This window comes from Halichoerus grypus, chromosome 10 (assembly GCF_964656455.1).
Source record: "Halichoerus grypus chromosome 10, mHalGry1.hap1.1, whole genome shotgun sequence".
In the NCBI taxonomy this organism is placed as follows: Eukaryota; Metazoa; Chordata; class Mammalia; order Carnivora; family Phocidae; genus Halichoerus; species Halichoerus grypus.
The window spans coordinates 100,595,373-100,623,161 of record NC_135721.1 but is presented as its reverse complement, the minus strand read 5'-3'; the positions used below and the strand labels follow the sequence as shown (position 1 = coordinate 100,623,161).

General features: G+C 36.6%; 1 protein-coding gene across 9 annotated transcripts in view; it reads right to left on the bottom strand.

The window, feature by feature from the left end:
* The window catches only part of TASP1 (taspase 1), a 295,816-nt gene extending 269,276 nt beyond the window's left edge, over window positions 1-26,540 (bottom strand). For 7 of the 9 annotated variants that reach the window (XR_013441943.1, XR_013441945.1, XR_013441944.1 and 4 more), the window contains exons 1-4: window positions 26,475-26,540; window positions 17,485-17,703; window positions 14,149-14,216; window positions 11,552-11,620 (exon numbers count right to left, since the gene is read on the bottom strand). Coding sequence is in view for 6 of the 9 variants with exons in the window: in XM_078056923.1 (XP_077913049.1) it covers window positions 11,552-11,620; window positions 14,149-14,216; window positions 17,485-17,629 (282 nt within the window). In the remaining 3 variants the exon portion in view is untranslated. Of the gene's footprint in view, window positions 1-11,551; window positions 11,621-14,148; window positions 14,217-17,484; window positions 17,704-19,336; window positions 20,044-25,862; window positions 26,446-26,474 lie in introns of those variants that run through there. The other 2 variants (XM_078056924.1, XM_078056925.1) reach the window with 2 other exon arrangements.
* Between the last annotated feature and the right edge of the window lie 1,249 nt (window positions 26,541-27,789).

Genomic DNA, 27,789 nt, shown 5'->3' with positions numbered 1-27,789 from the left:
TTTTTTAAAATTTAAAAAATAAAGGCATCTATCAGCAACAGCATGGAAGAGGTAGAAAGCAAGAAAGCACAAATGAACTATGAGAGGCTACAAAAGCTAACCACTTTGGGAGCCAAGATTCAACTTTTACTGATGAAAAATTAGATGAAGTGGAAAAAGATTAATAAAATGAGAGAATTACTGAAAAGGACATACAAAGCTTTCTGGGTAATCATCACAGATGCAGCCACAAATATTATGTGCAAATCAACGGCTTTTCTAAGTATGTTTTCCATTACAAAGTAGTGAGATCAAGATAAGATAAATGATGTTGGAAGCTAAATTAGCTTAGCAAGACAAAGTTTTGAAATCAGTGCAATATGCTTGTACTTATGGTCATTTCTGGTACATTCTTTGCCACAAACACTGAAAATAATATTTTATTCCTGAGACAAGAAGTAAATAAAGGAACAATTTAGTTCAAGCTTAGTTGGGTCATACAGTATTTTGGTCTGCTTTAGCTCCAGCTCTAAACTCTTTGGAGGGAGATACTTTGGTTCTGGTTCAAACTGCTTCAGTGGGAAATTTTTTGAAGTCTTTAGTTTGATTTGAAGTTCATTTTCAAAATAATAAGTTAATATTTCAGTCCAATTCCAATTGCAAAAAATTAAATCAAGGCTCATTCCAGTTTTACTCTTACTTTTGGTAGAAATCCCTGTTAAACTATCAATTCATTTTCTCAGCCCTTCCAACAAGACAAAAGTTGGTGTATCTGTCCAAGCCTTATTTTCAGCTTTACCCTGAACTGAAATACAATCTGAATTACAAAGCCTCCTACAGTCAAAAGTGACAGCTGTCATTCAGCCCTAGGAGACTGAGAGAATGCGTGCTCCATGTGGCCAGGTCTCATTTTTTCAAGAGAAGTTCGAAATCCAGATTTTTGAGTCTCCTAATTTTTAAATGTTGGCAATTCCAATTTTTAAGAACTAGTCTATGGGCCAATCAACACATATCTGTGAACTGTCTCTTCTGCAACCACTGGCCCAAGAGTTAATAAGGTATCAAGCTACTGATGCAAAATCTGAGCTTTGCTAAGTCTTCAGTGAAAACTGAATATACAATACAGATTTCAGGCAAAGGAGCTCTTTGATACAAATGCCAGTCCAAACAACAAATCATGATTTCATTCTCATGCTTAGTTGAATACTTAAAATACTGAATATTCTTCCTTCTTGCTACTTAAGTAAGAAGAATAAATATAGAAGTAAGCCACCTAACCTGCCGTGTAGTCTAACTACCATGTGTCAGCACACTTTACTAAGAAGAGCCAGGTTAGTGGTCAGAAATGCCACATATCTTCTGATTATGATGACTGGAATTTGTTTCTACAAATAAGTCAGATAAGCTTTCTCCCTAGAATCCACAAGAAGAATGATGAATCATGGTATTTTTCTCAAGACTATCTTGATCACTATTAGTCAACTACATCTACAACTTTATCTAATGGTGAACTGCCATTATCAAAATGATAAAACATGATACTCTCTTTGGGGCTAGTAGTTTGGAGCAGAAAAACTCAAAAAACAAAACACACACACAAACACATAAAATTTACACAGTTACATGGTGGGGGGGTGGTATCAATATTTAGGTAATATGTAAAAAATGACAAAGAGAATCAGGTAAAATAATTAAAGGACAGTAAGAATCTATCTATAAATTAGATACCAGATCCCACACAGTTTTATAAAAGTTGACTCTCATCTCAGTGTGAACTGTAGTGATTTGAAGATCAAGGCAACAGGCACATGAAATCAAACAAGTATTAAATTTGAAGAAATTATAGCGTTCAGATGAATAATATTTACAGAAAAATTCTTGGGTAAACAAAGAAACAGTAACAAGGTAACCAACTCAGAAATCCACTCAAGTACCTTGCCTATGAAATCACAATTAGCTTACCCAAGCTTTGTCCTTCCCCTACCCACTCTCAGCTACTTCCTCAATAACCATTTCTCTGTACCTCTTTCAGGATATAGGGGATGGGCTTAAAAGTTGTAAATCTACCAATTATACTGCCTTTTGTCCAGTTATGAAAAAAAAAAACACTATGAAAGAAGGTAAAACTACGATAAGACTTTTTTTTTTTTTTTACTACTAGTTAATTTTATTTAACTGTGTTAACCTTGTTTTGAGTAACTGAAAATGTGGACAATCAGAGAGATCTGCCACATGGAAATTACAAGATTATGGATTCATCCTAATGTCTGATATAATATTGACCTAAAAAGCAGAACTTTCACAACTGGAGCTAATCAGAGGTCATAGTATTCATTATCATGGGACTACAGAAAACAAGGACAGAAAGAAGCTAGACAGAACATTCAATTTAATATCCAGTAGGCAAGTAGTTGTTAATTCCTTAAAAGAGGATGGGGTAACTGGGTGGTGGGCATGAAGGAGGGCACGTCATGGAATGAGCACTGGGTGTTGTATGCAACTGATGAATCACTGAACTCTACCTCTGAAACTAATAATACACTATATTGTTAATTAATTGAACTTAAAATTTAAAAAAAGGAAACCCAAAAAGAAAAAAAAAAAAAAAGATATCCAGGCAAGTGATATCCATGTGATAAGAGCATGTTGTGTCCAAGAATAGGGGAAACATGTAGCTCCCAACAAGGCACAAGGCAATTTACCATTATAAATAGTCTTAGTTAATGTTTATGTATAGAAACATGTGTATCTGCAAATTCATTTTCAGGTCACTGAGAATAAAACCCAGAAAACCTATTTTCACCCACGTGTTGAAAACAAAGGTATATGAAATTATTTCTATAGTTGCTGCCTGTTCTTAGAACTATTCTCTAAAACAGGGTACATGAGAATACTTTCACACAAATACTAGCCAATTAAAAACAATCAAGACACACTTGACTGATAACACACTATTGTCTGTTAGGTTTTTTAGCCGATTAACATTACATTAATAAAGACTGGAAAGTTTAAGAATTAATGGACTCTAACCAGTAAGTTTCAGCAGCAGTTAGCCAGAAAGCATTTTTACTAGGCCCAAATGAAGTATCTTTCATTCATTAATACAGAACCACAGGGCATACTTAGACATCAGAGACTCAATGATCTAAAAGGAGTTCCCAGGGAAACAAAAAACTTCCCATTTTCATTATGTAACTGCTCCTTAACGACAGCAGGTATTCTTTCCTTTGCTGGCATCTCTTTTCTCTCTACCTCAGAACACATTTACAGACGCACTGGCTGCTCTGCAGACATGCTAAAAGTTCCTGCTGTGGTTGATCAAAGTTGGAATGCCTGAGGAAATTACTCAACTCAGACAGCCCGGAATTATATCTAGCCAAATAGTTACAGTGCTCTACTTTTAACATGTGTTAAAGTAATATTTTAGCTATCCTGGATGTAAGTTGAGAGAACATTTGTTTGCATCACACCCTGTGAACATTTGAGTCAAATATGTTGCATCCAATACCCAGTTTTAGTATCTGGAACAGTTCATTTTTTTTTCACTATTCAATAACACAAAAGACAACATATTTTATGTTGGGGGGAAAAAAAACCCTCACATACAACAGCACTTGTATTAGAAACTAAGACTTTTTATGATCTTCATGAAACATCCAAACTCTTCTAGAAATGTCAGAAAAAATGCAACAAATGTTGATACTTGTTCATTAGAGCATTTGTTGATCTGGCATACAATATTCTGTCAAAAAATGGAAGCATATTTTTCTCTAATTTATTACAAAAAAATATTTTTAATAAAAAAGCACTGCACCTCTGTACTCACCTCCTATTATTAATCTGCCTAATTTGCAAATAAACATATAACATAATTAAGCAGAAAAAGGACATCACAGCAATTTATTTTCCTGGTTTTTTTTTTTTTTTATTCAAAGCCACAGAATTGCAGTACAAAGAGTTACTTGTCAAATGTAACACAAATCTCTAAAATAAAATATTGGCTCCAATACACTTGCACATCTGAAATAGTTTTAAACTTTGTTTTAGTTGGATTCTTTACAATGTCCAGGAAGAGGTTAGCACACACAGTACCTGAAATTGTCCTTTCCACATGAGCTACAATAGAAAAGACAAATGTAGCTGTTGCTCTAGTAGAGCTAAATTTGGCGTCTACTTACACGTCCCTTCAACCTAAATAATTACACCTTTTAACCATGTTGACAATAATATGGAAATATCACTCAAAAAGAACCTAACAGACCATGGGATCACAATAACTTAAACCATCCTTCTATCAAATGTGAGGTGAGGACATGTCAGAACTGGAGGGGAGAAAGGGGCATTACTAACTTATAAGTAGTAACTCATAATGCTTCTTTTTATTAAAAAGACTTCAGCACACTAGAAAATGTTAACATCTCCTCATACTCCAAGAAAGAAAACATAAATAAGCTCCTCACCCTGGATTTTCTAAGAAGCCTAACAAGTGTTAACATTGTTGATATCCTACGTTATAGTATAAGCATATCATGAATGGCCAAGAAATGTGGGTACCATGCAGGAGGCTAGACCCTAAGTGAGAATGACAACCAGTAACAACTCCCTGGCAGTGGGAATGACCAAAGAACTTTCATCAACTGGGATGCCTAGATTTCATTTTTAAGTTGCTTGCTCTGCTACAGTGAGATGCAATCCTGCATTCTCCGAACATTTAGGTTACATAAAGCCTACTACACACATAAGAACTAGAGAGAGACAGACAGAGATAGACAGAGAGAATATGAATAAAAGAAAACTGAAGCAATATTTTGTCCTGCTTTGGAGTAGGAATTAGGATGTGATCTTGATGGGATTCCTAAAAATCATGTAACTTAAGTCTCTTCCTCATTCCTTTCCAGATTCTAAATAAAGGCCTGGGTCTGGGAAAATGGGCAAAAACTTAAAATCCGAGGGCAGTCTTTCAGACTAACCTTCATGATATCAGCCTGTGATTTTGCTCAACACAGAAAAAGCTTCTTAGCCCAGAAATTACAACAACAACAACAAAAAAAAACAGTAGATGTTAGATTATAAAACTGATGCCCCAAATGCACACACACAAAATGATTCAATAATCACAATGCTACAAATCTAAGGGCTAATGAATCTAATATCTCTACTAATACAGGACTTAATTCATAAGTCTAAGTTGCTTCCACATAACCAAAGCACAGACTACCACCAATTCCATCATACTACCAAATGTAGCTTTAAGTAGCTCAAAACTGAATTCCAAAATGTAGTATGTTCTTGGAGAATAACAATTCCAAGAGCAAAATGAGGGTTCACATATAAAACTACAGGCTCCTCAGGAACTGCCAAGTCTGCTCTTGGACTATATCTTCTTCTAGATTCGGCCAAGATGAATACATCTGATAAGGTCCACATATCTTATCAAGAAATGGCTAGAAAAAAGTGAAAAATGTTTCATGTTCCCATCAGTACACAGTAAAACATAACAAGCTCTGTACTTCAGTGTTTTGACTTGATCAAAAACTAATACACAGTTTTGATGCAGTGTAAAATTAAATCAGACTGTAATAATTGATTCAGTTTTCTTTAAAGGAAAAAAAAATCACTGCTTTTCCATTAAGCAGGTACTTTGTGCTAGAAAGCACATTTAATTTCTAGGGCCCTAGAAAAAGAACAGATGTACCTACTGTGTAAACACAAACAGTAAGTTACAAGTTGCCCCTTAGTACTAAAGGCAAGAATCAGCATCAGTACTCAAAAATGTTTTAAAAAGAGTGTAACTTACTTTTACTGTCCCAGGCTAACTGGGCTCGACATGTCTGGTGCTTCTTTGTCTGCACATGGCCACCCACAGCCTGTCTTCTAATTAAATCAATGCTCTAGCAGCAGAACAAGCAAACAAGTTGCCTCCCATCTGCGTACAGCTCTTCAGGACACATTTCCCTTGGTCAGAAGGTGGAAATTCTTGGGAGAGGTGATTTTCTCTGCCTCTTCACAAGAAGAACATGGATACTTGGCTGGATGCAACTCCATGAAGTGTAACTGTGTATGTACACCTCAAAAAATAAAACAAAACAAAACAAAAAAAAATGCAGAGAAACATAAAGACTCTATAAACAGCTGGAATACACAGAAATACCGAAGCACCACTGGAAATAATGCTAAACAGACAGGCAAAATGGGGTCTCTGACTGAAATAATCAATGATACCAAGTTGGAAAAAAAAAAGGAAAAAGAGCATCTAAAGACAAAACTCAAATTTCATGCAATGAAAACAGGTTAAGTACTACAAAGGATAAAAGGTAAAACTCCTTGCTTCAAATACATAAAAACAGGTCCTCCCCACATTATAGAGAATAAAAGATATTATCAACTGAAGAGAAAAATGACTTTCAAGAGTGTTAGGTCTAAAATTAGACTCATCAGTCATATTATGGTTAATGGGCACTTGTATATATGTGAGCTAAATGCATCAAGCTGTCTTTCCAATGTGTTCAGCCCTTGTGGGAGGGGAGGAGGAAGCAAGGAACCACTGAAATACTCAGCTACCCTCTGCTTATGAAAAGATGATTTCTACAAAACAGAAAATGTTCAGAAAAATGGAGATGCTCGTTTATTTACATACTTTTCTAACCTCCCAAATAAACAGAAATGCCTATAAAACAAATGCCCCTCTTTTTTTTCAACAACAACAAAAAAAAAAAAAAAAACACTGAAGTAGGGTAGGGGGCAGGATGTGGTTAAGTGTCTACTCACAAAGAAACGCCATAAGCAAACTTGCGAACAGGTTTTGTTAAGAGAAAGTGGGGCACATCAGCCTTTCCCAAAGTTCCCTGCCATCCTAGATATACCCATATGCCAGGAGCAATCCATACCATCTCCATGACCACTAAGCATTTCGAGGACTGGCAGGTCTTAGGTGCTCTCTCTCTCCCTCCCTGTGGCACATTGACAATTCCAGCCCAAGAGAAGGGGGTGTGGCCTAATCCTACAGCTGCACAGAGACCTGGATGGGGGCACCAACAACAGAGTAGTCAACAGTGATGACATTCTGGAGGGGTACCTGGGTGGCTCAGATGGTTAAGCATCTGCCTTCAGCTCAGGTCATGATCTCCAGATCCTGGGATCGAGCCCCACATCAGGCTCCCAGCTCAGCAGGGAGTCTGCTTCTCCCTCTCTCTCTGCCTCTCCCCTTACTCGTGTACACTCTCTCTCTCTCTCAAATGAATAAATAAAAAAAAAAAAAAAAAAAAAAAAACAGTGATGACATTCTGGAGATCCCTGCTTTAAAGAAATGCATGGAGAGCTGGCTCTGGGTGTAAGAGGATATAGAGACAGACAAATGTGTGACGATATTATATATAATAGAAATACGCAATAATGCAAATATTTTTTTTCTCTCACACCCCAAACTATCGGCCATCTATAAGAAGTTACTTCTTAAAGAACTTTCCTAGAGTTCATAAGCAAGCATTATATTGGATTATATAGAGACCCAGAGACAAGAGACTGCTTAGCAGACAGATATAAAAACGTGTGCCCGATATAATCTGTTCTTTAAATGTTAAAGCATTTCAACAATAAACTAATTTCAACCATGACTTACCATCTTCCCTGATCACAGGGAGCCTTAAAGGATGAATCAAATCAAGTCAACACAAGAACTGCACGGTCCACTTAGAATAATATAAACTCAACAAAACATTTTTAACAAAGGAGCCTGTGCAAGCTGCCTTTCACTATATGAAATTTCAAAGCTATATCTACCACTATTTTTAATGCACAATATTCTACCTACCAAAAGAACTAGTTTTCAAAATGAATTGACCAAAATCTCTCAAAGCCTACACCAAGATATTCAAACTCTCAGCCAGATTCATCAGTTTTCTCATACAAGACTATAAATAACCTCTCAAAAGTACGTCATTCACATTTCACCTCTGATTCCTTATCAGAAAGGAATTCCTTATTAGAAAGGTCTTACTAGATGTTTTTCAGAAAAACATCGGTGTGCAAAGGGAGCTTCAGTATTTTACAAGTAGCTTGTTTCCCATCGGAATCTGTGACACATTTTCTACATTAACAGTTGCATCATGACTCACCCAGATCTATAGCCAATTTCCTCAAAGAAGAAATTCATATTAGAAGCTATCCCATGTGAAATGTGCAAAATTATGGTCTAGAGTTTACAATCCACTGCCACTACCTGAACCAAAACTATTCCAAAAGCAGCCATGAGAACAACTGTCTTCCAGATGAATAGCCCCAGATAGGAAGATCAGACGTTTCACACACCTCTTCTCCACTGAGTGAGATCAGATCTGTACTATCCAATGGATAGAAGTCACTTTCCCATCAGTTGTAAGGACAATCTCAAAAAAGCTATAAACAGCTAAGTGAAACAATGGCACCAAATCAGTTGAACAATAAATTAAAATATGATCTATAAACTGGCCTTTCCATTTCCCTCCTCACATTTTGAGGATAAACAAAATGCATTTTGGTGTCATATCATTTTCATTTCCATACTGCAGAGCGCGCCTCAAATGGAGTGGCCACCTTCCCTCCCAAAACCCTCAAAAGAGAAGCTGGTCAGTTTAACAGGCAGGAACTTAGGCACTCACCTCCCCACTTCTTGAAATGACAGAAACACCCCTCTAGTGTCCAGAAGTGGTAGTCTTAGGATGATACCACTGTCTGTAGTGATAAACGAGGATAATGAAACTACACAAGGTGATCGGTTTCCAAGAAAAGCTCAAAAATGACGTGTCTAGGTGGCCTGCATAAGTGTGCATGTGTCTATACATATAAATTTCTTTTTCTTTACCTTGTCTCTTCCTCCCCTATGGCATGGAGTTGAAATCAGTGTACTTTTGACTACTTGGGTAAGTGCAAATTCTTTTTTTTTTTTTTTTTTTTTAAATACAAGGCTAGATACCCCCTCTAGCCAGTAAGGACCATTAAACCATTTCAGTCATTTCAGCCCACAGTTAATAAAGTGTTCAAGGAATTCTGCCTAGGTTTAAAAAATAAGGGGTTTTTTTTACTCAAAAAAAGTACATCCCAGAGTCAAAAAAAAAAAAAAAAAAAGGTCTGATTTCAGCAATTAGGGCAAGACTTAGCTTTATTGAATATATTGGTCAAAACTAAAGGAAAGTAGGTACTCTCAAATTAAACATAACACATTATAAATCAAAACTCTCTGGGCCTTTTCAGTAAGCTGAAAGGACTCAATATTGTTACTTATATTTTTCTAAGTCCATAAAATATTAGAATCTGATTTCCTTATATCATTCCATTGACCTTAACTATTACAATACTCCAACTGAACTCTTGAAAACCTCACCTTGTTTAAAGGTGGTGAATCAAAGCAACCAAAACTGCAGGGGGCAGTATAAGCATGACTTCCAACATAATTCTTAAGATTTAGGAAAACTCTTCCGGCTAGCCTTAGCCATTAAACTATTCACATATTTCAAAAATTCCACATAAAAGTGAATTATTAAAGATAATTAATTGAAATTCTTCTCCAAATTTAACAATGGGGGTGAGAGGGAGAAGTACACTAAACTCACTCAGGTGTATCTCATGCTCCCATTATCTATATAACATAGTCCAGTCAAAAATAATAGAACAAGTTTGTTTAAAAAAGAACTTCATATCCACACTCTTAAAAAACAGAGGTCATCATTCAAAACTATAAAGCTCACTTACTCATGAGTAACTTACTATTCCAGAATGTATTTTTAATCATTTTTAAGCATAAATAAGTAAACTCTTTAAAAGTATGGTTGATTGATCACTGGAGAAAAATGTAATAAAATATTCAACATGATAGAAGTATGACTTGAGAAAATTAAAGTTATTCTAAAATGAAAAGAAAAGAAAAACTTAATTTTACTCAATTTTATATTCATAGTTGCCATTACAGTATTATCCCCCAGCTACTCATTAACCTTCTTTTTCTTTCCCTGGACCGACACTGACTCCATCCATGCACCACTGATAACCTCAGAACATCCTCTTATGCACAAAGGAGAGTAATTTGCAATTAACAATTTAATTAAGTTAGATGAAGCTTTCCTTCTGTGTTTTGAGTAAAGGTAAGATCTGCTGGTAAGTACATCAATCTTCTTTCTTGCAGCACTTTTCTCCTTTCATCCACACTATATAGTTAATCTTTTCCTGGCATTGTAAAAACATGTCATTCATAGTCACCATAAATATTCAGCTCATATATATCATTTCCAAAGCACTTCATAATAGTAATAATGACTAACTTCTCAGGGGTGCTTACTATGTGTAACACAATGACCTAAGTGCTTGTCATATGTTAAAACTCAATCTTCAGAACTCTATGAAATAGGAATTACCCCCATATTATAAATGAAAAAACTGAGTCAAGGAGAATCTGGGAGGTGCCCAGAGCTAAGGACTGGTAAAGCTGGTGTAAGATGTTATCAGTCACAAACAGGAGGGGACCATATATCCCAAGTCAGATGTCTCAGGAACCAAACTACAAAAGAACTTGTACCCATCATAGATGTTCACCTTCCTCGACTACACTTGGACCCATCTGAAGGCATTAACATGAGAGATTAAAATCTACAAAGCATGATCTAAAGCATAGCTCCACAACTAAGCAGGGGAATATACGAAAACACGGCCAGGGCTTCTGGTAAACTCCTGAGCAATTTTCATAGGGAAAAGCAAGGCCTGGCATGACTGGGTAGGTACCCTGATATGAGAGCCTAAATCAAAGGGCCACAACCCAGTCAACTTGGGAAGACCCACTCCATCCACCTCCTACCTCAAACTCATCACTGGTTTATCTTCGTATCTTGATTCCCCAAGTAGTCTTCTCAACCAGAAAAGTATTTGTTCACTATAATCCTCTAAACAGATTGACACAAATATATCTTCTCTAAGTTTGAACAACAAAAGTCAGTCTTTTGAAGGCCTCAATAATCTCCAGGACAAATTCATCCTCAAAGTTCCAGTCCCTCAATATAGAGTAAAACAAGTATAGCGACCTTGAGAGCCTCCCCACTGAATTCCTCAATGTCTTCAGTTAACTGGAGACCAACTTAATAATCACACTGGACAAGACACACTTCACACAGCATGGCTTCAGGATACAAATCTAATTGATAGGTTTATGAGGAAACTTCCCCTTCTTCTTTAGACACTTCTAGATAGCTATAATTTTTTGTTTCCTAAACAAGAGAACATGCATTACTTTTGGGGAAGGGGAGTTAACTTCAGGAATTTTCCTATTAAACATAAGAAAATTTGGGTGTCCAAACACCAATAACTTTTGTATTCATGAACCTCACAAAAAGGGGTGGGGAAGAGGGATTTAATCAACTTTTATGTTATTCAGAGATGTGCCCAGTGAAAACAACCTAACAATGTATCACAGGTTTCTTCATAACTTTGTTAATACAGTTGGGAAACACTGGTCACATAATTGATGATTAACTAACTCAACACTTTCATGTCATTTAAGAATAATGAACATAAACTCACAAATATTTTAAATAAAACAGAAAAGAAATACCTCGAGTTCCACCAGAGCTGCAGTCACTGCATCTGTCGCAAGAGCACCAGCCTGTAGCTTTTCAATTGCCTATGAAACCAAGGGGAGACATTATGCATTGTAAAACCACAACTTCCCAAACATACCCAAAAATTTTCCAAAGCCTTAAAGAAGTGTAGGAGACATTTAGAGTTAGTAAAAATTAATCACTAGTTCCATTCCATACTTCAAGACATAACCTACTTAGATTTAAAACAAGCAAGGGTTTATATTCAGGATAATTTATGATACAGTTCACTTATCATTCAAATTAAGACAATGAATAAAATCTAGCCACTAAATGCAAAGTGCAGGCGATGTAGTAAGTGAAAGGGCTTCATTCATCACATGGCAATTCAAAATAGACATAGACATTATGTGAATTCAGTTTGGTTTAAATATCCTGATAATTCAAAGGAGGGTGCTTGTTGTATAAGCACCAGGTGTTGTATGTAAGTGATGAATCACTAAATTCTACACGTGAAACTAATATGGCACTGTATGTTAACTGGAATTTAAATATTTAGAGAAAGAAAAAATAAATAAATATCCTCATAATTCATATTTTATATACATAACTGAATCTCAGACTAAGCTAATAACATCTTCTCCCACTGCTACTACTCTCCACACCCCTAACTATAAAAAACAGTGACTCGGGGCGCCTGGGTGGCTCAGTCGGTTAAGCGGCTGCCTTCGGCTCAGGTCATGATCCCAGGGTCCTGGAATCGAGCCCCACATCGGGCTCCCTGCTAGGCAGGAAGCCTGCTTCTCCCTCTCCCACTCCCCCTGCTTGTGTTCCCTCTCTGGCTGTGTCTCTCTCTGTCAAATAAATAAATAAAATCTTTAAAAAAAAAAAAAAACAGTGACTCTCAATCACAGAAATATTTCAAAATCTTTAGATGAACACATACATGTGACTAAAACATTTTTGGTACTACAGTGGTTCCCCCTTATCCACAATTTCAATTACACCCAGTTAACAGTGGTCCAGAAGTAGATGATCCTCTTTCTGACATAATATCAGGTTAACAGTAGCCTAGCACTATGCCCCAATGCCTGTGTCATTCACTCACTTCATCCCACCATGGAGGCATTTTATCATTTCACATCATCCCAAGAAGAAGAAGGGGTGAGTACTGTACAATAAGATATTTTCACAGAGAAAGGGACCACATACACACAACTTTTATACATACACAGTACAACTGTTTTATTTTATTATTAGTTACTGTTGTTAATCTTTTACTGTGACTAATTTATAAGGTAGACTTTATCATAGGTATGTATATATAGGAAAAAACATGGTACATATAGGGTTCGGTACAATATGCAGTTTCAGGCATCCACTGGGGGTCTTAGAACATATCCCCCATGGGTAACGGCAGACTACTGTATGATATATTGAGATAAACAAATCATGTTCTTTTGTAATATAAACTATAGAAAGTAAAGGCCCATAAAATCACCTTAACTTCTGGAGTATAAAGGAAAGAGAGAGAAGGAAAACTGATTTCTACATGAACTATTAAAGCTCCAATTTAGTCAACAGAGAAAATGCTCAAAAGCTAAGAGTGGTATTCCTCATTAAACTTTTAAGTTCATTCACTGTGTAAATTGAGGGGGCTGATTATACATTCCAAACGTATTAGGATTCTAGGACTATAGTTACAGAAAACATTTTTTTTCAGACGATGAAAACATCTCAAACTTTGAAAATTAAGATAAAAAATATGAAATAGTTTAGAGAACTTTTAGCTTTATTATAAATTTCAAAAACAAAAAAATCCCTATAACAAAATATTCTTATTTATTTATGTGATTTCATTCGTAAGAAAAAGCTTGGATCTCTAATAAAGTATAATCTTTCTTTTAAATGGTATTTAAATGAAAAGAGCTGGAAGAGACCCATATTTACTCAGTATATAATATCCATTAACATTATATTTGCATAAAAAGTAATGGAAGCTTTGCCAAAAAGAGTATATAGTCAAGATCAAAATAAAAACAATATTTCTTCTGAGTCCATTCCTGCCTCCACATTAAGTTTTCAACAATTTAGCAAAACCTCAAAAACCAAAGAGAAAAAAAGCACAACTGAGAACAAGGGCAAACCTAAACTTAGGAATGACAATGAATTTGCTATGATACAAACTACATAATGAAAAACAGAAGGAAAAAGGACAGGATAATCTCCCCAAGAAAAGCAGCCATTTTAATTTTTTATTATTTATTTTCTTCTCTTCGTAGAAAGACATATTGGCTGCCTTTTAACTGTTTTCCCTACTCCTTCAATGGAGCTCAATGCCTTTACAAAGATTAAAAGATATATGATTATGTGCCCACAATTCCAAAAATACAGACTTTAATCTGGGAAAGGAAGGGCAAGATCTAAGCATCATTTGGAGAATAAAAAACACAAAACAAAACAAAACAGAGACCCCACAAATATGAGCAAAATAATTTCATGGTCCAAACTAAAGACTACCTTAGAAGTCAAACCTTAAAATTTTGAATTTCAAGGTAAAGCTGCTTGCTGGCCAAAACAAATGTTTCCATCAGACACACTCTGTTCATACCTTCTGACAAGCTCGTTTGCATACATGTTTATATTCCTTGGCTTTGGATTCGGAATGATAACCTGCACCTGTAGTGGAAAAAACAACCAGGTGTTAGTTATCATTAAAATATCAGAGATCTTACTTATATTATATAAATAGGTCATACAAACTGATGCTCTCCTGGTGACAATAAAGCTATTGTCCTACATGTATGGAGTTTTCAAATTCTAATAGCTTCCTTCTCTACCATAAGCCTTTTTAATGCCATGTCTTACCTCCTTTTTCAAAGGCTATTTTCCTGCCAGAGGCACTAGAAATAGCTCATATTCCCCAACAAGCTCCATCAAGACCATCTTCTCTTGAAAACCTCTCTCCAAAGTCAGGAGTTTTTTTGGTCTGGAGTCGATAAACCAGGAGGTGTCAGGGACAGAGTCCCTTCATGTTCCTTTCTGTTGACCTTTAGAAAGCCCCTGCCATTTGGCAAATTACTATTCAGAATCCTGAATTCTTAAGAGTAACTTCGGAAAACTATGTAGTTTCTAAATAACATTTGAGGTTGAGGAGTATTACATCCCACCTCTCCACAACCACCAAATACCACCGCTCCCATGCACACTTTTTACATCCTGTCACTGTCATAATATAACTCATGGTGTCTCTGAAACCTCAGTGACAGCATATTGTAGTCTGCCTATTAGAAATCCCAGCGGTACCCATCTCTTAAACACCCAGCAACTTCCTCAAGAGAATCGCTCTGAAATTTGTTTCCCTAAGAGTGATTAATACTTGCTTAGTTAGGGATTTGAGAATAATCTAAATAAGAAAGAAACCAAGACAAGGGTCCTTAAAGTCTCTTATTGATTAGGCTTCTAAACAAAGTTCTTTAAACTGAGCTCTGAATCACCCCCTCATCCAGCCACCAAGTTCCCATAGGGGTCTAACAGAAGGAAGGTTAAGAACTGCATTTCTAAGCCTCAGGGCTCCTCAAGTGGGTCTACAGACTCTGACACAAACTTACCCCAACTTTCCTCAGACCAGAGAAAGAAATGGCTCATGAATCTATCAATCAGGGACCCAGGAGAGCAGAAAAGATGCCAAACCAATAGGAATCCATAATCACCCCAATTCTAATCCTATTTCTCAGGAGAACTCTGAAACTTCATAGAGCCTGAACCAATATTTAACAGGCCTCTCTTCATGGTTCTCTAACACGTCTGTCATCTTAGATCTGGGGGCCCCAATCTTTCAGCAGTATTTCCCAAATCATGGGACACTACTGCGAAATATATAACTTTAGTGTATGGATGACAGTTTTAATAGGATTTAACATATAAATCCTTCTGTTTTGAATAAGGGAAAAGTCTCAGCATGGCCACAGTACATCTTTCATATCTGGTTAACACTTGGTAATTTATCTAACAAAGGAAAGGTAGCCTCAGAATCTAAGCCATTGACATACAACAGGATTCAGCTAAGATTTAATTACACTGTTTTGGTTGCACTGTGTTTAAAGTTATTTTCTCCTCATGCAAGTGATACTGACATTTCATTTAAGGTAAGTTTCATCTTTCAAGTTTTAAGGTAAAAAGTGTTCAGCTTTTTAATATTAGGTAAATAGTATAAGTAGTATACAGATCAAGGAAAAATCAAGAATCTAAGATTCAAATGACTAACATTTGGGCAAGTCTCCTCTAGTTAAAAAAAAAAAAAGTTTTAAAATCTCTACAATGGATAAGGAACTGAAATTTTGTCCCTTAAATGTGCAAGATATATATTTCTGCATAATCAGTCTATCTGACCTTCTAATAACTTAGGAGAGGGTCGCCTTAACCCACATAATTTCCTGCCATGACCCAGATTTTGTCCTATTACTGCTGGCCCCCAGGAGCAACTTCATCTAAGAGCCATTCCCATCTACTGAGTGTCTGAAAGAAGAGGGATCCCATCATGATAGTCATAGAAAGCAATGCTTTCCAACTAATCAAAAGCTCTATGTTGTTGCATGTTACAAATTTGGAACCTTTCTTGTACATTTGTCACACACTCATTCTGAATGAAATAACTCACTGGGTACCATGAAAGATGCACCAACATGGTGTAGTAGAAGGCAGGCGTTCTGGTTCCAAGTCTAAATCTAACTGGGTTATTTCTAAAATTTACCTCATTTCTTTGCAAAATCTTTTGAAAGAAAAGCAAATTGAACCTGGGTTTTCCGATTCTCCTGGATTAGATTCTGTAAGACTTCCCAAGTTATCTGGTCCAGATATAGCCAAAGGTTAATGATCAGGCACAACACCAGTTTGACAAGAAGAAACAATTCTACTCCTTACCCCATATGAAAGTTAATCTTGATTCCACCCTGCTTGCCTATCTGAGGAAAGTTAAAAGGAGATCCAGCCATTCCTTCTCCCTTCACAGAAGTCATGAATTTTAGATAAATACAAGCAAATAAAAATGACTTAAAAAAGAAAAAAAAAGCCTGCTGGGCAGACCTGAGCAGAGCTGCACTACTCTGAAACACAAACTCTTCAATGATCAGGGACCCAGGGGTTGAACTTCACTGCGTCTGTTCTCCAGGTCCTCTGTATTGTCAAAAGCACTACACTGGGACTAAGGGCCCACTTACGGGTGTCTCAACCTGGCTGTAGCACAAACTAGCCATGGGGCTAAAGCTACTTAATCTCTCTTCCTCACTTGTAACATTAAGAAGGCAAATTAGTTCTATGGCTGTGTAATTATATGCTAAAATGGCCATAGTTGGGGCGCCTGGGTGGCTCAGTCAGTTAAGCACCCAACTCTTGATTTTAGCTGTGATCATGACCTCAGGGTCGTGGGATGGAGCTCTACATTGGGCTCTGTGCTCAGCATGGAGTATGGTTGAGATTCTCTCCCTCCCTCTCCCTCCTCTTCTGCTCTTCCCCCCACTCGGAACTCTCTCTCTGAAAATAAATAAATAAAATCTTTTAAAAATAAATAAATAAACTAATTAATTAAATAGCCATAGTCAAACATGGGGTCAATAAAATTTTTCAGCAGCATCGTTTTTAAAAACACAAACCAGAGTTTAAGAAATTACTTTGTCTGATTTTAACACTACCTAACTGCATCTATTATATGGGGTAAAAGTAAATAATGGGAGTAGAGAAGTGAAGAAGACATAGGAAGAGCTGTCATTATAAGATCTTCCAAGCAGGAAGTAGGAGAGACCTATATTGAAGTCAATCTCTTTGGTTCCAACTCCTCTCTGGCAGTTTGCCTCCCCCAGATGTGAAATTCAATTCTCAGTGTACTTCAAGGCAAGAAAAAAAAAATCAGAATTATTTTCATCTTCCAACTCGCCCACTGAGAGCTTACCTGCATGTACCAACACAAAGCCCCCTCGCTTCTCCTTATGGGACTGCTTTGTTTCCAACTCTTTGACTGTTATTTTAACAGCCGAAACCTGAGATGATCTGGAAGGCAGCCCTTCTCCAGAACTCATCCCCTTCTCCATGGTCATTCTCCGAGATTACCATCTTCTATTGGGAAAAGTGCATACTTCCATCCAAAAGTAACTGCAGGAGAGGAATTGCCCTAAAGAAAAACAGGCAAAGATGGTATACATTTCTTTCACTAACACACACATAACTTATACAAATTTGTGCAAAGATAACTTTCCAAAAACCTAATTTTAAAGTTATTTAACTGAGTAATACAAAGAATACGAAAAGGTTAGAATTGAAATCTCTGTCCACAGACAGTACTTGCTTAAAATCATATAAACAAAAGAACTATTGTAAAAAGACTTCATACTGAGTCCAAAGATATTCTATCTTTCATTGTATTTACACTGAAGAAAACCTCAATATAACTTCAATATTGCTTTCTACTCCCTTTAATCCAAATGCTAATAATCTCTGGGACATTCTAGAATCACAGGTGATGCTGATAATATCACCAAGCCTTGATGTAAAGCCAAGATTGCAGCTTACTTTTTTCTCCCAGCTTTACTGTGATATAATGAACATATAACATTATGTAAGTTTAAGGTATTCAAAACGACTGACACACACATACCATAAAATGATTATCACAGTAAGACACCTAGATTCACACTGGTAGGTAAAATCTAGACCTTATTCTAAACTGAGAAGTAGGGAGGGACGCAAGTCTTTCTTTGCCAATATAAAACATAAATAGTCACATAAAAAGTGACTTAGCTGCCTAATCCAAAAAAGTGGTGTTACTCAAAGTGTGGTCTGCAGACCAGGGCTTGTTACCAGTCTGCAAGAGACTTATTTTATTAATATATTAATTGCTTTCTATACACATTTTCAACAATGTGTATACTTCTTATAATTTTTTCTATTTCCTTTTTTAATTATATTTTTGAAGCAACTCTACCTATTAAATGTAATAAAATTGAGCTTTTATTTTTATCTTTCTTCTTTTTTTATTTAAATTCAATTAATTAACATATAATGTATTATTTGTTCCAGGGGTACTGGTCTGTGATTCATCAGTCTTATATAATACCCAGTGCTCATTACAACATATACCCTCCCCAGTATCCATCACCTCTCAACCCCATCCCCCGACCCTCCCTCTCCTCCAGCAACCCTCAGTTTGTTTCCTAAGATTAAGAGTCTCTGATGGTTTGTCTCCCTCTCTGGTTTCGTCTTGTTTCATTTTTTTCTTCTCTTCCCCTATGATCTTCTGCCTTGTTTCTTAAATTCCACTTATGAGTGAGATCATATGATAATTGTCTTTCTCTGACTATTTCACTTAGCAATAATACCCTCTAGTTCCATCCACATCATTGCAAATAACAAGATTTCAAATTTTTGATGGCTGCATAATATTCCATTATTTTTATCTTTCATATTTCAGTTTTGTTTGGAGCTTGTTTTTTGGGGTTTAGTTTTGGTTCTTTTGCATTTTGTAAAATAGTCAACAATGGATTGAAAATTTTTTAAAGTTCGTCCTTTACACCAGAGATGGTCTGAGAAGCACTGCAATATGGCATTTTAACTGCTTTTAATTCTTGGTTAAAAAGAGTCCATTGAATTTTTATTATATAACACTTCATTTAAAGGACAAATAATTTTAAATCAAAATATATATATGCTCTTGTATTAAAATGTTAACATATATTCACAAATGCAGGAAGAAACTTTTGATTACAAAAGAGTGCTGATGTTGATTAAATAAAAGTGAACTGAAATACCTGCTTTTGTTTTTGTTTTGTGGTGGCAGCTGTCTTTCTAAGAATGGATCTTCTTCTAATGACTTCACAAGGATCTGCCTCAATTACTTTTATTTGACTTTTGGCTATTTGGTTATTTCTCTTTGGTTATTTGACTTTGAATACTATGTATTCATGTGTCATTGACGAAGGGGAAATGAAATGATTAGCAGTCCATCTGCCAGCCTATACATGCCATCACATCTGACCAGGCCATGAAATTAGCTTGGGCCCACTAGTCCCACAAACATAGGTTGAATGAAAACTCAGGCCTTGGAAAATTAAGAGTTTCAGTTAAAATGAAAAAATATCCAAGCATTATGGGTTATTAAACTTCAAGCTACTGACTCATTGTTATCAGATACATTTTTTCATAAATAAGAAACTGAAACATCTATATTTTACAATGAATAAGGCTGATGTAATAGGCATGTTCATGTATATGAGAGATTTAAAAACACTGCTTCCAGGCTTATCTGAAAAAAATAAAATGTGCAAGATAAATTAATATGCTATTTCTTGAGCAATCTACCATCCCTCAGAGACTATCTGAAATATATTTATTTAGAATATCATGTCATCTCCATAAACTCCTCCAAAAATGTTGGCCCCCAAAGTTCTGCAGGACTGGGAAAGAAATTTATATAGACAGGCTATGCAATGTACAACTCTGGCCTCAACTCCCAGTGGTTAGTGGAATGTTTTGATTTCAATTAGAAATGAAGCAATTTCTACTCCAACATTAGTTTTTGTTTAAACCCATTAAAGGTCTGACCTACCTAATAAATAAAGAGTTCCAACAAATGACTAAAAATAAGACAACAAAGGGCAAATGGGCAAATCCCAGTTAACAGAAAAATTGTATAACAGTTTAAATAGATCAAAAGATGCTAAACCTCACTCAAAAGAAAGATACAAAATAAAACTACACCCAAATGCCATTTTTTAACTTGGGTTGACCAACATCAAAATGACACCACGTTTTGAGGCTATTGAGAAACAGGAGTTCTCATACACTGTTAACAGCAGCATAAGATGACAAAACTCAACAAGGGCAATCTGGCAAAATCAATCAAAATTACAAATGCACACTGAAGGATTATTTGTAATAGTAAAGATATGAACCAACAATATGTCTTGATGTAAGTGGTTAAAATAAAAGCAGCCACTGGAAAAAATGAGAATATTCTTGATATACATATATAGATTGACTAATCTTACAGATATATAAGTAAAAAAGGCACAGTACAGAAATACATGCAATGCCATATTTTGAGGGAGGGGAGAAAAAAATAATACAGCTAAGTATATATGCAAAGTACAAATCTGGAAGAATACGCCCAAAAATAATAGTGGTCACCCAAAGAAGATTTGAATGACTGATGGACAAAAGTGGAATGGAAATGTTATGGTTCATTGTTTATACTTTTCAATATTGAAAAATCTGAACATATTACTTTCCAAAAAAACTTTTTTTATTCATTTATTTATTTATGGAAACATGAAGTAACTAGCTAAATCCAAGTTCCAAAATAGAGCAAGCCTATGAGATCTCACTTAAAAACTTCAGTAAGAGGGAAAATACCATATGCTGAAGGTTCTCAACACTCATCCCACCTAGGGCAGGAATGGACAAAAACATAGCCAACCAACAATACTGGTCCAAAAAGTTTTTGTTTTGTTTTTCTGTTTTTGCTTTTGTTTTTCTGGATCTTGAATTTCTGAGGCCGCACGAACTACAGGTAATTAAAATTAAAAAAAAAAAAATCATAGTATTTGATCTCTACAGTTCAGACTAAGGAGTAAAAAATAAATCATTACTGTAGATTAACATCAAATATCCCTAGGATTATTTTTTATCAAATTTGTATTCACTTCATTATTACAAATCATTATTTGAAATTGATGAAGCATACTTACATCAACATACTGATCTGCAAGAAAAATGTCTAACATTTCAGCTAAGCTTTGAGGTAACATTCAACACACAAGGTTTCCAATGAAAGGAAATGTATAAGCATGTTATAGTTTTTACACAACAGAAAACAATTGTATAGCTCATTTTTTATAATGCCTTTATTTCTGAATAATATACTTGAAAATGGACATTTTGCAATTTACTACTAGTGATGATATTAAAATTCATTTTATTGTTTCTAAAACACTGGCAACTTGTCCATCCTCTGCAATAGCTGCATCAAAAATTAAACACAGAGTTAGCACATGACCCAGTGATTTCACTCGTAGGTATATACACCCAAGAGGACTAAACACATGTCCACACAAAAAAATTGTACATGGATGTTTATGGCAGAATTATTCATAATAGTCAAAAAGTGCTAACAACTCAAATGTCCATGAACCGATAATGGTTAAACAAAATGTGGTATATTCATACAACGGAACATTAACTAGCCATAAAAAAAAATAATAATAATTAAGTACTGATACATACTATGGCATGAATGAACCCTGAAAACAGTGAAAGAAGTCAGACATAAAAGGCCACATACTGTATGTTTCCATTTATGTGAAATATCCAGAGTAGGCAAATCTAAAGAGACAGAATGTAGATTAATTGTTGCCTTGGGCTGGGAAGCTAAAGGGGAATTGGAGAGTGACTGCTAATGGGGGCAGGCTTTCTTTTGGCGGCAATAAAAATGTTCTAAAATTGGTTGTGTGATGGTTGCACAATTCTGAATATACTAAATACCACTTAAAGTACACTTTAAGTGGATAAATTAATAAATTAATAAAGCTGTTCGGAAAAAAACAAATTTCCTGCTTCCCATAAACTGTATCTTTTCCCATAAGTGTATCTTTTCCAAGTTACCAAACCTAATGACCTTTTCTTACTCTGCTGCTTGCAACGTCTGTTATCTAGATGCCCCATCTTCTTGGCAAGTATGCCAATCTACCATCCCAGCTCTTTATGACCCCCCTGATCCTTCTCAACTTTGTCCTCTTACATGACTCCCTGTCCACAGGCCTATTTTCAAATGTCTCCTTCAGCAATTTCATCCACTGCCAACCTTTTAAAACAATCCTCTCTCAGTAAATCAGATTATTTGTAACTCTCTATCTTCTGTCTCTTGAGCTCTAGCCACAAGTCTCCAGGATAGCTTAGCTCAACCTGGATCCTCTTCATTCTTTTTCTTTCTCTTTTTTTTTTTATTATGTTATGTTAATCACCATACATCATTAGTTTTTGATGTAGTGTTCCATGATTTATTGTTTGCGTATAACACCCAGTGCTCCACTCAGTATGTGCCCTCTTTAATACCCATCACCAGGCTAACCCATCCCCCACACCCCTCCCCTCTAGAAACCTCAGTTTGTTTATCTACCCAAAACAATCTCATTTTTCCACAGAAATCTAGTTCTTTCCACATCACTCCTTATTTTTAATAGCACTAATCCCTTTCTAACTCACCTGGAAGTCATCTTGGACTGCACGCACTTTCCAAATCTTATAAATTTCTCCCTCAAGCATTTAACTTCCTTTTCCCTACTGCCTCGACCCTTATTCAGCTCACATACCGCTTAGCATGTTACAAAAACCATTTTAACTTTGCTCCCCAAATCCAGACTATTGTAAAACAACCAACTACAAAAGGCTGCCAAAATAAATCTCATAAAGGACAACTCCAATCAAAATGAACAGCATGCCAAAAGACATGAGCAGACAATACACGCAAGAGGAAATATAAACTGGATATCCAATATCAAGGAAAGAATATTCAAAGAAATATAAACAAAAATGGAATCTTCCTAACTACCACTGTATTGCCACCATAAACTGATATAAGTAACCATTTTGAAAATGAATTTGTCAGGAAGTATCAAAATCCTTAAAATGTTTAATTTTGTATATACTATCTTTCCAGAGATAATCTATGTATGAACTAGTCCATACAAACACAAATAACAATAGTACCATGGATACCCCTAAGGAGAACTGGGAGAATGAGGGGCAAAATGAAAAGGAAACGTGATCTTCTCCTAATAGCCTTTTGCATTTTTTTTTTTTTAACCAGGTACTATCTACTAAACACAGATTTAAGTTAGCCATCTCTGAGACTAAGATGAATGCAAATTAACCTGATTAACAAGGTCAGAAGAGAAACTAAGAATAAAACATCGTTTTTGCTCCAGGGACTTTCAAGGCACTGATTTAAGGTCTAAATTTCAACCCCAGTTCTCTCAAAGACTTATTTTCCTACTGCATGTGATGACACTTTTTTTTTCTTTACACCATTTAGAAAATTATGACATGTCCTGTTTGCCCCTGGTGTTGAAGTTTTTCACTCTAGATTTACTTAGTCTCTTAGAAGCAGTCAAAGAATAGTTAAGTCAGGGAATCCATCCATCTTACAGCAAAAGGCTTTTATAGAAATCCAGCCCTTAAGCTATAGCAACTGATGAATAAAGAAGCATTCTGTTGCTCTTAACATCTTGACATTGAAGGTTTAATGCCTCATTCAGTGAGCTCCAAAACACACTCATTTCATCTTTGACCCAGTAATTTCACTTCTGAGAACACCTTTTACCAAAATAACTTCAAAAACAGAAAAGCCTTATGCCTGTTATGCTGTGTTTAACACAGGATAATTTAGAAAAACAAAAATCTGGAAGTGACCTAAATGTCCAACGTAGAGAAATGGTTAAAAAAATGATAACCTATATTATTTATGGTCAACTGGTTTTCAACAAGGGTGCCAAGACCATTAAACAGGGAAAGGATAGGGGCGCAAGGGTGGCTCAGTCGGTTAGGCGTCCAACTCTTGATTTTGGCTCAGGTCATCTCAGAATTGTGAGATCAAGCTCCACGTCAGGCTCCTCACTGCGTGTGGAGCCTGTTTAAGATTCTCTCTCCCTTTTCCTCTGCCCCCCTTAAAAAAAAAAAATTAAATAGGGAAAGGATAGTCTTCAAAAAATGGTGCTGGAAAAAAACAGATAGGCACATACAAGGAATGAACCTGGATTCCTACCTATTCCTACCTACCTATTCCTTGATCCACATAGATCAAGAACTAAATGTAAGAGCTAAAACTGTAAAACTCTTAGGAAAAGATATAGTAGTAAATCTTCATAATCTTGGATTTGGCAATTGTTTTAGATATGATACCAAAAGCACAACCAATCAAAGAAAATATAAATTAGAATTCACCAAAAGTTTAAATGTTTGTACTTCAAAGAACACTATTCAAAAAAGTATAAAGAAACCCCACAAAATGAGAGAAAATGGAAAAAACACTGCAAACAGTACATGTGATAAGGGACTTGTATCCAGACTATATAAAGAACTCATACAATATCAAAGTTTTTAAAAATTCAATATAAAAATGAGCAAAGGAATTGGACTGACATTTCTCCAAAGATACACAAAGGGCTGATAAGCATAGGAAAAGATGCTCAACATTACCATCCAACAGGGAAATGGAAATCAAAACCACCTGAGGTACCAACATCACAGCTATAACTCAACAGACAGATAATAAGTTTAACAAGGATATGGAGAAATCAGAACTCTCATATCCTGCTGGTGCAGGCCACTCTCGAAAACATCTGGCAGTTCCTCAAAAAGCTAAACAGAGTTACCATATGACCCAGCAATTCCACTCCTAGATATATATCTGAGAAATGTAAACATATCCACACAAAAACCTGTACATGGATGTTTACAGCAGAATTATTCATAATAGTAAAAAAGATTAAACAACTCAAATGTCCATTAACTGATGATGGATAAACAAAATGTGGCATATTCCTATAATGGAATATTATTCAGCCATAAAAAGGAATGAAGTACTGATACAAAATACAACATGGATGAACCTTAAAAACATGCTAAGTAAAAGAAGGCAGACACAAAAGGCCACATATTCTATGATTCCATTTACCAGAAACGTTCAGAATAGGAATATCTACAGACACAGAAGTAGATTAGTGGCTGCTAGGGACTGGGGGAACAAGGGGAGGGGAGTATCTAATTAGTGGTTGCCAAGGACTGGGGGATCAAATGGGAAGTGACTATGAGTACAGTTTCCTTTGGAGATGACGAAAATGTTCTGGAATTAGCGGTGATAGGTGCCCAACTTTATGAATATAGTAAAAACTACTGAAATTTACAATTTAAAAGGGTGGGTTTATGGTATGTGAATTATATCTTAATAAAAGATCAATCTATGCAATGGATGCCATGTACAAAAATTATACTTTTTGGTTATAATCATATTTTACACACACTATGATCATAAATAGGTTAAAAATGCTATAAAATTAGAAAGAAAGGGATCAAAATGCTGGGTTGGTGAAATTACGGGTGATCTCTTTTTAATTATTCCTGCATTTTCCAGATATTCATTAATAAGCACGCACTGCGTTTTACAAATGGGTGGGGAGCTTTATTTAAAACAAACAAAAAAGGAAATTACTAAACTCCCGAGTGCATAAAAATTCCTTAGCTTAGTATTCAAGGATCTCAGTCACATGGTCCCGAAAATACCTTTTCATTTCCCCTCCCCTACAGAGGCGAGTCAAGTTACTCCCTCCTTCCGGAAACACGATGCCCTCTATTTCCAGGGCACCTCCAGCTCCTGTTTTCCACCCTCCTCTCCAGCTGCTCCTTCTCCATCTTCTTGGTCCTTTCCTCCTCCGCCTCCTGAGCAGTAAATGCTAATGTCCTGAGAGACTCTAACCAGGCCGCTAGCTATAACACCACGGGGCTGCTTTGACCCCAGCCGGCCACGCAGGACTAGGGCGCACACCCTCGGGGCTCTGCGAGCCTGCGACTCGTAGAACCCCGCAGCCCGCGACTGCGAAGTGAGTGAAGGACAGCGAGGACTGCCCGCACACAGACAGTCCCTTCCCCGTAGAGGGAATGAGACTGCCAAGCTGGAGCCAAGGCTTCGGGGACCCGCACGGGCGCCACGCGCGACCGAGGGGTCGAGGGACGTCCCGGATCCGCTCCTTCAGCACCGCCCCAGGCAGTGGGCATCCTGCGCGCCGCCCCCTCCCGGCCCCGAAGAGGATGTCCCAGCGAGCGTATGGGCCTGGACAGAGGCAGCGCCGCAGCGCCGGCAGCGGCGCGGACAGCGTGAGAAAGAGGGACACTCACCCGCGTCAGCCCCGAGCCCTCACAGCACCGGAAGTAGTCACCCGCCCGTTGCCAGGGTGAGGAAGCGGGGCTGACGTCAAGCTTTCCCATTGGGCATGCGCGTAGCCACGTGGCCGGAAGCATACGCCCACGCGGGGCTCTGACTCTGCCCACTGCTTCCGAATTCACCTGGCCGCTGAAGTTGCATGCAAACTTTACCTGGAGCCTAATTCTGAGCTGCGCAGGCGCCGTTGCTAGTCTATTCTCACGCAGACTCTTAATGAGCCGGCCTGTTGTGACTGTACGGATCCAAGTGATTGGCAGACGAGCGATATGGTACGAAATGAAGTTAAAGTAGCCGTGATTTATTGAGGTGTCACTTCAGAGCTTAATTTTTTTCCATTCTTGCAGCCCCCCCCCGATACAGTAGGGAAAACTAGAGCTCTGCCGGGATTCCATGTAGGAGGTGGGGGCCAGACCTGCCCTTGGGAGAATCAAAGTGTGGGTGGCCTTTCTTTTACCATCTAGCTTCTAAGATCAAGACCAGTAACAATGTAATCCCTTTAATGTTTCCTTGTAACTATTAACATGAGACCTTTACCAAATAACCAGTTTCAAACCTGTTTTAGAAACCAGAGATTGAAAGAAGTAAAGTAGTAGCTCTTAAGTATGGTCCCCAGATCAGAAGCTTAACATGACCTGGGCCCTCACTAGAGGTACAATTTAGGAAAAGATGTTCCACCTCACCGGGAAAAAAAAAAAAAAAAAAATTTTTAATTGCAGATAAAAATAGACAGCAGTCCTCTTCGATCTGATTATATAAAATTTTAAGACTGATACTATATCCTGTTAGAGAGGATTGAGAAAACATTCACTCTTGTTCATTGCTGGTGGAATAAAGATTTGCACAAATTTAGGGGGGACAATTTGATGGTCATCTACCGCAATTTTAAATGTGCTTACCCTTTGACCCAGAAGATCCACTTTTAGGAGTCTGTCTATAATATTTCCATATGTGCACCAAGATATATATATACATATATATTCATGTAAAATATATTCATCAAATAATTTCTACGAGCTTGGCACAGCTCAAGGAAGTTTATTGAAGCATAGCTCATGTAGGAAAAAAGAAAAAAAAATTGGAAACTTGAATTTCTATCAATATGGACTAGTTAAGTTATAAAAATGCAAGCGATATGATAATGCAACCATTTTTTAAGTACTCAGATGAAAAGCTATCAAACACATGATTAAAAAATCCAAAATAATATTCTACATCCCATTTATGTATGCATGTCTGTGTATTGTTATCTATATTTACATATATATACAT